This window comes from Rattus norvegicus, chromosome 20 (genome assembly GCF_036323735.1).
Source record: "Rattus norvegicus strain BN/NHsdMcwi chromosome 20, GRCr8, whole genome shotgun sequence".
In the NCBI taxonomy this organism is placed as follows: Eukaryota; Metazoa; Chordata; class Mammalia; order Rodentia; family Muridae; genus Rattus; species Rattus norvegicus.
The window spans coordinates 27,644,825-27,658,329 of NC_086038.1; the positions used below are offsets into that span (position 1 = coordinate 27,644,825).

General features: G+C 45.1%; 1 protein-coding gene across 5 annotated transcripts in view; it reads right to left on the reverse strand.

The window, feature by feature from the left end:
* Nucleotides 1-37: 37 nt before the first annotated feature.
* Nucleotides 38-13,505, reverse strand: part of Septin10 (septin 10) — a 92,956-nt gene continuing 79,488 nt past the window's right edge. For all 5 annotated transcript variants that reach the window (XM_006256417.5, NM_001014033.1, XM_006256415.5 and 2 more), the window contains one exon: nucleotides 38-143. In XM_006256417.5, coding sequence (XP_006256479.1) covers nucleotides 53-143 — 91 coding nt within the window. In that variant the 3' untranslated portion in view covers nucleotides 38-52. The remainder of the gene's footprint in view (nucleotides 144-13,505) is intronic.

Here is a 13,505-nt window from a genome sequence, read left to right on the forward strand (position 1 = left end):
CTTTATTATTATGAAAAAGCAATGTATTCAGTAGAAATCATACTTCAAGTTTTTAATCCATTTCTTTTCTTTGAGAAGAAATACACAGTCTCACGTTCTCTTGTGCTGTTATGCAGTCGCAAAAGGCTGAAGCTCCATCAGTCCTGTAATACAAGGGAGACAACCAGTGCTCTGCAGTGTGCTGGGCTGTTTACATTTAATATATATTTAACTTATCATATTCCCAGCTTATGGTTTTACTGGGGCACGATTCTATTGTGAAACAAGGAGCCTCTATGCTCAAAATCTTCTCTTTGTGTAACATTTACATATGTTATCCTAGTTCATCCGTGTGTGAGCATGTGTGTGTGTGAACATGTGTAAGTATGTGTGTGTGCATGTGTGTGAGCATGTGTGTGAGCATGTGTGTGAGCATGTGTGTGTATGTGTGTGAGCATGTGTGTGTGCATGTGTGTGAACATGTGTGTGAACATGTGTAAGCGTGTGTGTGTGTGTGTGTGTGTGTGTGCAAGCATGAGCCACAGCACATGGGGAGGTCAGAGGACAACCTTAGGTGTTGGGCCTTGCCTTCCACGGTGTTTGTGATGGATCTCCCATTATTCACAGTGGCATAGGCCAGGCCAACTGGCCCATGAACTTCTGCGGACTCTCTTGTCTTTGCCTCATTTCTCAGCACAGGAGCCCTGGGACTGCAGGTGTGTGGCTGTGTGTCCATTTTTATGTGGTTTCTAGGGAAGCAAACAAAGCCCTTACCCTTGCACAACAAAGTCATCTCCTCAGCCCTGAAGCATGGTATTTAATCATCTCCATTTTACACATGAAAAATTACATAGACGAGAAGAGAAAACAGGTGGGGACTTCCCTACCCACCAACTCAGCATCCATGTTAGGCAGTGTTAGTCCCTTGTAGATTTCACAGCCTCCTCTGGCCTCAAAGAGCAACCCCGTATAAACACGGAAACACACGTACACACAAAGACGAAGCTTTAAAAAGGAAATGGCAGGTAGGTCTGTGAGTTCCAGGCCAGCTAGTTCCAGGACTGCCAGGGCTACACAGAGAAACCCTGTCTTGAATACCAACGCCCAAAAGGAAGCAGCTAGGGCAGTTCCATCGGAGCTGTGGACACAGGGTGCCCCGGCTGTACTTAATCATCCCTTTGAGGAACCATGTTTGGGCATTATCTTTCGAGCATTCCTGGGCTCCAGCAGGAAAGCGCTCTGGGAAGCACATTGGCTTCATGCTATCTTTTTCCCTCGGACTCCAACTCAACCCAAATCCAACCATGCTCCCTGTTGGGTGACCCGGACAGGCTGGCTCCCTTGTCCACTTTTCCCTTTTCTCCTTCCCCTCTCTCTGAATTGCTTTAGCACCTTATAAACTTTCTAATATACTGATCTAACTCAGTCAGACCTGCCAAGGCCTCCCCACCTCATAAGACCAAGCCCTGATGAGTTAGCTTCCTTTGCTCTTTCAGATGAGCATGGAATTATCCAATCAGAACATCAAACACCAACCCTTCTCAGGCTCTCTCATTCTCTTGCCACCTCCTGTTCTCAATCCTCACTATCTCGTCCTTTGGATAGTGTTCTGATCCCAGGCAGGGCTATTTGATGGAGATCTAACTTGAACTCTCTGGCTTATACACGTCCTGCTGTAAGAAATGACATGGTAGTGTGCACTCTCCTCAGAGACAAGTGCACATCCTTATTCTTGTTATAATTTCCCGGTATTAGGGAAGCCCTTTCTGAGGAGAGAGCTCAGCCTCAGTCGCGCGTCTCATCTCCCACAGCAGTGTTGAGGGGTCTGTTTTGCATTCCATACAGGGCTCCTGCACGTGTGCCATGTTTAGAGACTACAGTATATTCTCTGCTCCATCAGTCATTTGAGAGCTATCTGTGTACTAATATGGTGGACCCTATTCATCAGGAAGTGTGTCGTTCTACATAGTACAAAGTTATCCTGGAGATTCCCTGCACAGACATTTCACCTTGACATGGAGCCCAATCAGTACAATGCCTCATCTCCCACAACGGGAACATGCCTCTGTCTCTACAGCATACTATCCCATACCAAGGGGGAAGCCCTGGATTAGCCAGGGCGCTCTAAAGGAGCAGGTCTATATATACATATAGAGATGTATAAATATGTATTACAGTATTACAAGTAATAATGTATTGTTATATATGTTATTAGATATATTGTATATAGTAAATATATATATATTTTGGATATATTTCTATAGATAAATATATATTTATAAATATATGTACAATACATATATTTATATTTACATATATATCTAATATATATTACAGTGGCTTATAGACTGTGGTCTAATCGTCCAACAGAAAAGCCAAGAATCCAGTAATTGTTCAGTCCATAAGACTGGATGTCTCAATAGTTCCAATCTCTAGCTGGAATCCCACAGGATTTTGAAAGAGCTGTGGTCTTCGTGTCTACATTGGATCCTGAAGAAGTAGGTTCTAGCATCAGTGAAGGGCTCAGCACCAGGATGATGCACTTCCCAGTGAGAGTGAGGGCAAACAGGCAGAGAGCAAAAGCTTCCTCTCCAGTGTTCTTGCGTGTGTACTGCCACCAGAAGCTGTGGCCCAGATTTAGGGTGAGTCTTCCAGCTTCCAATGAGTCAATGAGGAATATCCCTTACAGGGATGCCAGACGCGTGGGTCTTAGTTGATTCCAGATGTGCACAAGCTGACAGCCATCACAGAGCCCTAGATCCCACTGATATGGCCCCACAGATGTTCCACCCTCAAATGACTTAACTTCAATCGCTTGAACCTTATCATCCACAGCAGAAAACTCTCATCTTTGGGTCTGCCATGCATGCCCTTGTCTGGGTGCAACTTTTCCTGAAGAGTTCATTTCTTTTTATTACCAGAGATGGCCGTGATAGAACAAAGAAAATGTCATCTGTCTGCCTTGGTGAAACAGTGAGTTTACCTGGAATTACTTACAGAATTACCTACAAAATCAAACACATTCTATAAAACCAGTGTTATTTGGATACCAAAGGCAGATAAAGATAAAACTGCAAGAGAAAGTGAAGTCCACTTCCCTAAGGAACATTGATGCAGATTTCTAAGTACCAAGGAGTTGATAAATCAGACACTACAATGGACTGGCTTCCATTCCAGGTATACAAGAACAGTTCAATATATGCAAATTACTAAATATGCCACGTAAGTCGGCTCAAGGACAGTAATAACATGACCATTTTCATAGGCACTAAAAAGATCCTTGACAAAATCCAGTATTCCATTTATGATAAAGATCCCGAAGACACTAAGAATGGAAAGGAAAACCTCAGTAGAAGGCTTTGTGCGACAGCCCTCTCTCTAGCCATCATAACACTGAATGGAGAAAAAGTCTGAGAAAGAATTTCCTCCGGATCACAGGGAACACGATTGCATTCATTCTCTTCAATTACTTAATATAGCAATTGAAGAGCAATTAATTAAGAGAAAGAAATGAAAGGAAGACCAGTAAGACAGGGCAAAGTCCGATTTACCCTTATTCTTTTATGATATGATCTTATACTGTGCTGGTTCATTTTAACTGTCACCTTGACACAGTCTAGGAACATTTGCCTAGAAGTGAGTCTTCCCCAGGGATCTTCCCCAATACCACAAGGTCAGCCTGAGCAGGTTGTATTTACATATTTAGAATCCGTAACAAGAACTAAATGAAAGGGAGCCATGAATTTGAATGAGATCAAGGAGCAGGATACAGGAGGAGGATTTGGAGAGAGGACATTATAATATCAAAAAAACTTTTTAAAAATGAATGAAAAGGGTCTGAATGAGGAGTTACCTATATCAGGTGGCCTGAGGGCATGTCCGTTGGGAAGTCTCTTCCTTGTTAATCAAAGATTCAACCCATTGTGTGTGCCACCATTTAATAAACACCTATTGTATTTGGTAGTTGCTCAGGAAGAGAAGGTGTTGTTGATGTTGTTGTTGTTGTTGTTGTTGTTGTTGTTGAGAATTTTTCCACTAGTAGATTGCCCATGCACCAGAGGATCACCCCACCCTCATGCACATACAGGCAACTCCATCCAGCTTACTGGGCTAACAATAACAAAAGGGGGGATAAAGTCAGGAGGAAATATGTTAAAGGACCTGGAGGGAGTTGGAGGCTGTAAATAGGGGTGGATATGACCATATGTCCCCCATGAATAACTAACCTAGCAGACACAGATATTTTAGAGACTCTAAAGTGATCGCACATCTCTCAATCTGACTATCAGACTATTAAAACAAGAAATGGACCCCCAAGCACGCGGAATTTTCCAGGAATCTCTGATGGCAGAGGGAGAGGCACCAGCTAGAGGGGGGTCTTGTCTCCTGGAAAGAGATTTCCTGTTCTAACAACTCAACAGACTGACTTACAGGATTGTGGGTCTCCCCACTCTCGTGCATCATCAGCTGATTCAATCCACAAGGGCAACAGGAGCAAAGACAGCAGGGTGGGGGTAAAGTGGGGAAGAGTGGGGAGGTAGGAAGGCCTATGAGTATGTTTAGGAAATGACCAGACCATGACTGCCATCAGCAAGTGATTCTTGACTTAGGGTAATTGAAGGCATATAAAGTCTTGGGGGACATCCAGGGAGGGCAAAGATCATTATTTGGGGGCTTAGAGTGCCTGGAGTGCCTCATTAGCATGGGGAAGCATTTCAGGATTCTTGGATGCTGGCTCAACAGGTTTTCTCAGGAGAAAGGAAATTGGTCCTGTAACCTAACTGAGGCTCTGTGATGTTCCTCAGGTAGAGGTGTGTAGTGGGGCTTAGAATCCCTCAGACAAGGTCAGAGAAGGAGATGCCTCTCTAATGAAGGGAGTCTCCCATATTGCACCCAGCCATGAGGCTATTGGGTCATGATGGACTTTGACCTTAATTATCAGAGTCTTCCCACACAGGATGAGACTGAAGCCCAGACAAGGATTTATCAATGGTGGGCAGGACCTTGCCTCAACTGGGTCTGCTCTGGTGCAAATGGCACTCTACTTAAACTCTGATCTCCCTTCAGGACCAGGAAGACAGACATAAGGAGTTTGAGTCTTTTTCCATCTGGCGAGTGTTGACTAGCTCTCCTTTCCTGCTTTCCACTAATAATTTGGCTTCTTTTATTGGCTTTTTTTGAGGACAGGAGGCTGGACCTGACATAGGGCACACGTTGTGACCCAAAGTTTGATAAAATACACATATAGAAAATTCTCAAAAATAAAGAAAAACTATTTTTTGAAAAAAATAGAGACTCTAACTAGTCCAAAAGATATAAATCCTATGAACCATAACAATGCCCCTTATAGTAAGACACAGCCAAGGGTAGGATAGTGGCACTTACAGTTTGAGAGTGACCAACAGCCATTGAATGGGGTTTATGGCCCACTCAGTCAGAGACAATGCATGCCAGGTATTATAAACCTAGTCTATTACCCGTGGCTGCTGAGGCCATGGACCTTAGATGAGAGCCTGCTACTGCTTCTTCCCCACACCAGAATAATGTCTAACTGGAATCTCAAGATGGTTCCTAATACTTACAGACAACCCCTCATCAAAGAAACTTATTTTGTAGCAGAGTTCATTACAGAAAGCTATAACCTGTCAAAACAGAGACGAACTTACGGTGAAGAGTACAGCCCAGATGATATGTCTACAATGAAAACGCTACACCTAAAGGTCCAGGGAATGTTGAGGAAGAGAGCCGCAGAGGGATCGAGAGAGCTAGAGGACCAGGACATCTGCTGAAAGGTGTCTGCTATATGACAGGGAAGTGGAACCCAGCAAATGTCAGCAACACGGCTATCTGAACAGTTCCTGAAAGAGAGCTACAGCATTCATCCCTAGGTGAAGAGCTAATGGCAATTAATGTTGATGAAAGGAAGAGAATCAGGCTTCTTCAGGGACAAACCCAAATAGGTTATCCAGCCCCAAGAGGCCAGTCCTAATTACATGTAAGCAACACTAATCGACCTCAATAGGTTGTGTTTATAAATACGTGTGTCTAACAATAATAATTAAAAATAAGAGGCCATGAGTTTTACAGGACTAGGAAATACAGGAGGAGGTGGAGCCGGAAATTTACAAATGAATGAAATAAGGTTCTCAGGCTGTTTATCGACATCTCCGAGTATTAGAGCTCCCTCTGCTGGCAGCATAGGGAGTAGCTAGCATGAATGGGAAGCCATAAGGAAATGCTGCAGATTCCTGGTACGCGGCAACTGAGTCCTTGCTAAAAATGTTGAGAGGACATGGAGAGAAGTGGAGAGTCCTAAGAATCTTCGTGGTGAGCAGGAGTGGGACTCTTAGGACCTCAGACCGCGCCCAACCACAGAAGACAGGAGCTTGGTGTGCTGGGGAATGCTCCACCCCAGCCAGCCCAACCACCTGTTAGCACACTAGGGCAAACTCTGATGCACCTTTCAGGCCAGCAGGAGGAGCAGAGCCTGGAAACCAGCCCTTCGTCTTGGAGCTGTCCCCACACTGAGACTCTCTGCGCGCCATACCACCAGACCCACGTCCCCCATGCCCCCCTACCCCCTATCCCCCACCCCCACCCCCCACCCGCCCCCACCCCCAAGGCAGGTGTTCGGCTCAGAGCTGCCTTCCTGGCTGGCAAGGCTTCGTAGAAAAGACCAAATAAGGTTCAAGTCCTTAAAGCCTTTCCCCAAGCAGCAAGGCTGCAGTCCTGGAGCCAGATTATGGTCATGTTGGCCTGACTACTGCCAAACTTGGTCTTGACAACGAGGAAGATTACAGGAGCCGCTGATGTCTGACCCCGCTGGTCTACTAATGTGGCCTCTCTCTTTCTGAGGGCAGAACCTGAACTTGGTACCAACTCGTGTCTTGAACAGAGAGAGGAGCCACAGCCAGCACACTAATAAATTTCCAGTGTAGTTTTTAGTAGCTATGAGGCATCCATCTGACACCTGAACTGGCAGCGAGGGCGACCCTACATCTTACCTGCCCCACCTCAGTAGCAACCAGCTATTGTCTTAGAAATCCCCTCCCTGGATCTGGCCTGCGAGCTCACACCCCTCCCTCCTCCATCTGCTGTGAGGCCCCCACCTCTAGTCACTGCTCGCCCCAGAGTACAGCTTCAGCATTCTTGCATCTGAACTGCTCCTGATGGTAAAATTCTCCCGTGATCCTTGCCGGGACCCTTCCACCAGCTCCAGGTTCCTCAGTTCCCAGTCTTATCCGTTCTTCAGAGACGAGCCACGAGTGCCCAGGGCAACTCCAGAGCTACCTTTGTTCTCGTCTCTGAGGCCCAGCTTTCTCTCCCATGTCTCCACCACCACACCAGAGACTGGAGAATCACTGCTCAAGTTAACTCAGGGACCCCTGTAACCGGCTTACATCAGAAGCTGGGGAATAGAGTAGGGACTTGCCAGGCAGGCTCTTGCTCCAGGAGAAGCATAACTTAAAAGTCCCTCTACCCCAAAGACACCCACACTCCTCACAAGATACAGGCCCTTCTTCCCCCGAACGCTCCTAAACCGTGAAGGTAACTTTTGGCTGCCCCACCTTGTATCCTTCAGGCCTACCTGGATGTAAAGGGTTTCCCCCGGGCTTCGGCTCCCAGCAGGGAAAGACGTCTGCAATAGTCCACATGGCTCTGTCACTTGTGCAATAGTGCAGGTGCATGGCTCACAATTGCCTAGAAATTCTAGGGCATCCTTCCTGTCCTACTTAGACATCCTGGAATTCCATTAAAAACAAAAACCATACATAGCAGACAAAGGTCTGCATCCAGGCCCTAATTAACTCCTGATCCATCACACTGGGTATGGCAAACACATAGAACCTACCTGTAGCAGTCACATACAGAACCTACCTCTCGCAGACACACAGCCTACCTGTAACACACAGCACATATATGCTTGCACATATGTACATTTACATACAGAGCCTTCTCCCTCCTGGTACTAAAATACAAAATTCCTTCCCAGTAATACTTGCCTATGTTTGTAATATGGAAATGGAGACTGCATCATGGGAAAGAAAAGAGAGAGGTCTCCCAGAGGCTGTAGCCTGTGCCCCGTCTATTCCAGGGAAAACCTGGGCCAACAAATAAAATGGCCAACTGCAGAACTGGAGTCACTAGCAGAACAAGCCCTCACCATGGCCACATTCCAGGGTCCCCTCTCCCTCGTTTTACTTAGTGGACACAGTGACCTGAGCGTATGGCGGCCTCGGAGGTTGGGGGTTAGGATACCAATGAACAATCCTGGAACAGCCAGAGGCCCATCTGGAAGCAACAGCATGGAGGCTTATAGATTGTCTTCAGCAAGTCTCTAACCTTGCATCAGAGCCTCTTTACCTGGCTGTGGGGGAGAGAGAGCCTTAAGCCGAACATGTCCTCAAGTCCCTTTGGCAAGGCCAAAGCCCAGCTACTGTCTCCTCCAGTGGTCTCAGAGCTCTGAGATTTTCCTAAAACTTACGCCCAGCCAGATGTGATCCTACATAGCACTACAGGAATCCCGACGAGCTGGGATAGCAGTTCCTACGGCATTGCCATGTTCATGTCTCCAAACTGTTAAGTACGGAGTTTCTGCTTTGGACTCAGAAAAACACACTACGAAACACACACCAGGGCTATTGGCAAGATAGTTTGGGTATGTGAGTGCCAACTGTTGCTGCCTTTTCGGCCCCATGCAGAAGCCTGCCCAGTCCCCAGAAGATAAACCCGAAACCCAACATTTGCATCAGACTATCTAATGAAACCCAGCGGCAGGCATAGAAAACAGGCTTTTGAGTTGTTGATAAGGGGAGTCCAAGAAAACCCCAGTACAGGCCCTTGCCCTTGCTCACATCCCTGAGGTTGAAGTAACTCCCTGTTCTGTTCTGCTTGTGGCTGAACACAGGCTCACACACAGGACTCCGGGGATTTGTGCTGGGTCAGATCTGGATGGGAGAGCCTCCTCCCTGCGGCTATCCTGCACACCATCAGAAGTTGCTGTGCCGGCTGCCAAAGGAGGAAGGTGATCATTTGCTTTGTGTGTGCAAAGGGATTTTTACCACCTATTCTGGTAAGCAACCACAAGGAATGTCAGTAGCCTGTGTTATTCTGGGGGCCCCTCTGGTCTGTTGTTATGAGTTGGTAAGGAGGAACCCCATGCCCAGCAGAAGACTGTTTCTTTGTTTGTTTTGTTAAACAGTAAATTCTGGAATGAGCCTTACTCAGCCACACAGGATTTTTTTTTAAACTGATATTTTAGTATCTTTATAAAACAGGGGACTTACACCTGTTTTTCTTTCTCAGGGATCCTTCATTTTGGTTAGACCTCTCCCCTCCCCCTCCCTTCCTCCTCTCCCTCCCTCCCTTCTCCCCTCCCTGCCACCTCTACTATAGCCTCCCTCCCATCTCGGATCTTTTCACCACACTCTTCCCTTTCAGAACTTTCCTCTATCTTATGCACTAGTTCCCTCCCCTTGACACATCCTCCCCGAGGGCCCCTTTCCAGTTCCTGCACAACTGAAGAATCAAAGCTAGGATGCAAATGAGGAAACAAGGTATTTAAAACTCTGGGGCTTGGTGGCCTCAGGATAGTTTTGACTTTGTAATTGTTTGTTTGTTTGTTTGTTTTGGTTTTGGTTTGTTTTTTGGGTTTTGTTGTTTTGTTTTGAGTTTTATCCATTTATCTGCTGTGGTAATCTGACTGAAAATGACCCCGATAGGCTCATATATTTGAATGCTTGGTCACTAGGAAATGGAACTGTTTGAAAGGATTAGAAGGATTAGAGGGCATGGCCTTGTTAGAGGAAGTTTGTCACTAGGGGTGGACTTTGAGATTTCAAAAGCTCATATCTATTTATCTGTCTCTCTGTCCATCCATCCATCCATCCATCCATCCCCCATCCAGATATATCTCTGCCTACTGCCTACTGATGAGGGCGTAGCTCTCACTGATGGCTCTAGCACGTGCCTGCAGACATGCTCCACACCCTGATAATGGACCAAATCTCAAACCAAAAACAAGGCCCCAGTCATGGTGTTTCTTCATAGCAATAGAACAGAGACTACGACACCTGCAAACTTCACAATTTCATATCAAACTTTCTTCATATCTGAATAAAATTCCATTGAAAGCTGGGCACGGTGGTGCATGCCTTTGATTGCAGCACTTGGGAGGCAAAGGCAGGCAGATCTCTGAGTTTAAGGCTAGCCTGGTCTACAAAACAAGTTCCAGGTCAGCCAGAGCTCCTGTCTTGAAAAACAAAAACCCATTATATTTACTATGTTTTTATTATACAGTCATCTGCTGATGACTACATTGGTTCTGTTGGTATTCTGTCTAAGCTCCACCCCCACAGCTACCTGGCAACAGCCAGGTATGCTCCACCCCACAGTTGCCTGCCAACAGCCAGCTGTGCCTGACTATAAAGGGGGCTGCTTGGCCCCTCCTCTCCCTCTTACTTCTCTCTTGCTCTTTGTTCTCTTCTTTTTCCTGTTCTTTCCCTTGTCCTTTCTCTCCCCATCGCCCCACCTTCTCTCCACATACCCATGGCTGGCCTTTCCTCTCTACTTCTACTACTCTTCTCTCATTAAACCTTTCCACGTGGAACCATGTTGGTTTTGTGTGTGCTTTGTCCGGACAGAAGCAGAGATTTAAAACCCCACAGGTCCTACTTCCTAACTATTGTGAATACAGCATCAGTACACATGGATGAGCAAGTGTCTAACTTGTAGGATAGAGAGAAACTTGGTATTTGCAAAAAATAAAATATCCAGGGCATACGAGAGTTTTACACACTCAGCTTTCACACTGATTTCCATAAAAGAGTCTTTCCCTGCAACATGGCCAGATGTGTTGTCATTACAGTTTAGGGGTGGGGGGTGAGATAGGGTCTTTGTAATCCTTGCTGTTCCAGAACTCACTGTGTAGACCAGGCTGGCCTCAAATGCCAAGATCCTCCTGCCTCTGCCTCTTGAGTGCTGGGATTAAATAAAGGCATGTACCACCTCGCCCAGCCTGTAATTACAATTTTTGATAACAGCCATTCTGAATGAGATGAGACAGAATAGCAAAGTAGTTTAAATGTGCATTTACCACATGACCAAAAATGTTGAACACTCTTAAAGTATTTATCGGCATTGATATTTCTCTGTGAACTCTGTTCAGTTCCAGACCCCATTTCTGTAGGTTGTTTTAAGTTTGACATTTAGTTTTTTGAGTTCTTTGTCTAGTTGAGATATTAATCAGATGAATGAGTGGTGAATATTCTCACCCATTCTGTAAGCCATCTCTTCACTAGATAGTGTACAGCAGCTTTTTCCCTTTGCGAAGTCCTATCTGTCAATTGTTGGCTGTATTCCCTAGTTAGAAAGCTCTTACCTATGGCTTTACTTTGTAGCATTTCACTTCCTAGATACCTTTATTCTAGGGAATTTTATGTATTTTAAGACTATTGTGAATGGGACTATTCCTCTGGTTCCTTTCTTAGTGTATTTGTTATGTGCATAGGAGGCTACAGTTTTGTGTATTGATTTTGTACCCTGCCATGTTGCTCAAAATGTTTATCAGCTGTGGGCATTTTCTGGTCCAATGTTTAGGGTCTTTTATGTTTAGAATAAAATCATCAGCAAATAGGACACTTTCCCATTTGTATTCACCGAATCCTCTTTTGTCCAATCGTGCCAGCTAAGATTCCAAGCACCATATTGAATAGTAGTGAAAAAATAAACATCCTTGTCTTTTTCTACTAAGTGGAAATGTGTTGCAAAAATCTTTCTGGAATAAGCATTCCAATGCCAATGTGAGAGGAAGAGAGGAAATGTCACTGGTAGCCAGGATGCTCCTGAAAGGTTTTGATTTGGGTCTGGTTTCTATTCCCATTTTATACTCTAAAGCCATGAGGTGTGGCAGATCTTACAGACGCATATATGGCAGTTAGGTTGTATATATGGTAACAGTGGTTGTCGGGGACAACAGCCCATTGTTCCAGGTGTCCCCAGGTTACTCTATTCTGGGCAACAAGTAAATCATGCTTGGCAAATAAGCAGTGCATGACGTGCTTTCAGCAATTCACTAAATAAGTCAAGATCTAATAACTGGCCATTTTTACCTTATCCTTATTCAAATAAGTCGAGTTTTTCTGTGGAGGATTTTGCATAGCTTTTACAATGTAACTATGTCTTCTGTATCCTAGATTCTCCAGGACTTCGGTCATCGAGTGATGTGATCATGCTGTATCTGTCTATGCATATATTTATGTGGCAAGTGACACTTATTGACTTATATACTTGGAACTGTCCCATCTCTGGGATGAAATCTACTAGATTGCTGATGAGCTTTTTGACTATTTCTTTTTAAACAGTTTTGTTTTTGAAAAATTCATACATGAGTACTGTGTTAATACATGTCATTTCCTCCCGTCAGCCTTCCCCCTCCAACTCCTGTGTGCCCCCTGCCCTCCAAGCTTGTCTTGTGTTCTTGTTATGTATATAGGTGTTTAGGGACGGCCACATGTGACTGGATAACCTATCAGAGAAGCCTTATCCCTGAAAAAAAAAAAACAAACAAACTTATCCTTCCTCTCTCAACAGTACTGACTGCCTATAGCTCCTTACCAGGGGTGGAGCCTTGTCAAACTTCCGCCATTGCATTAGCATGTTGACTGATCTTCTTAGTCACTGTTTTATTGCTGTGAAGAGACTCCACAACCACAGCAACTTTTATAAAGGGAACATTTAATTGGAGGCTGGCTTAAGGTTTAGAGGTTGAGTTCATTACCATGGTGGGGAGTATGGCAGCAGACATGGCAAGGAGACTATGCTTGGTACTGGATACCTAGCTAACTACTCAGTGTTGGTGAGGTTATGGTTATTGGAGAAGAATCTACAACCTTTAATTCACTAAACCAGCATAATCCTTAACAACAACCTGAAAACATTTGCCCTTATACCCAAGGATAAACACAGTCCTCACTTCTCATCAATGAAACTTCTCTCTGCAGCAGATGGAGACCACTACAGAAAACCACAACCAATCAAAATGCATACTTGTGGAGCCACAGCCCAGATGCATTTATAAGACACTCTTGCACCTACAGCCCCGGGAACACTGTGGAAGAGGGCTCGGAAATGTAACAACCAGAGGAACAGGGAGTTTGTTGCAAGGCTATGTCTCCTGGCAGTATCAGAAGGCACACCCACAGTGTCTCACCAATATGACTGCCCAAACCTCAACTGAACAAAGATTTCACCAATGAGAATGCCACAGCGGAAGGGGAAAGTCCAGTAGTTCTCCACCTACAGCAAAGAACTGTGGGCAACTGAGCAGAGCTGGGAGTAGGCAAGGCAGTCTTCCCCAGGAGAAAACACCAATGGGGCATCTAACAGCAAACAGTCAGCTACAAAAACATAAACAGGCAATACAGTAGTGTGTAGACCGAGCAGGTCATATTTATGAATATTTATGTATGTACATATGCATGTATGCATGCAATAACAGAGAAAAGAGAAACTATGAATTTGAAGGA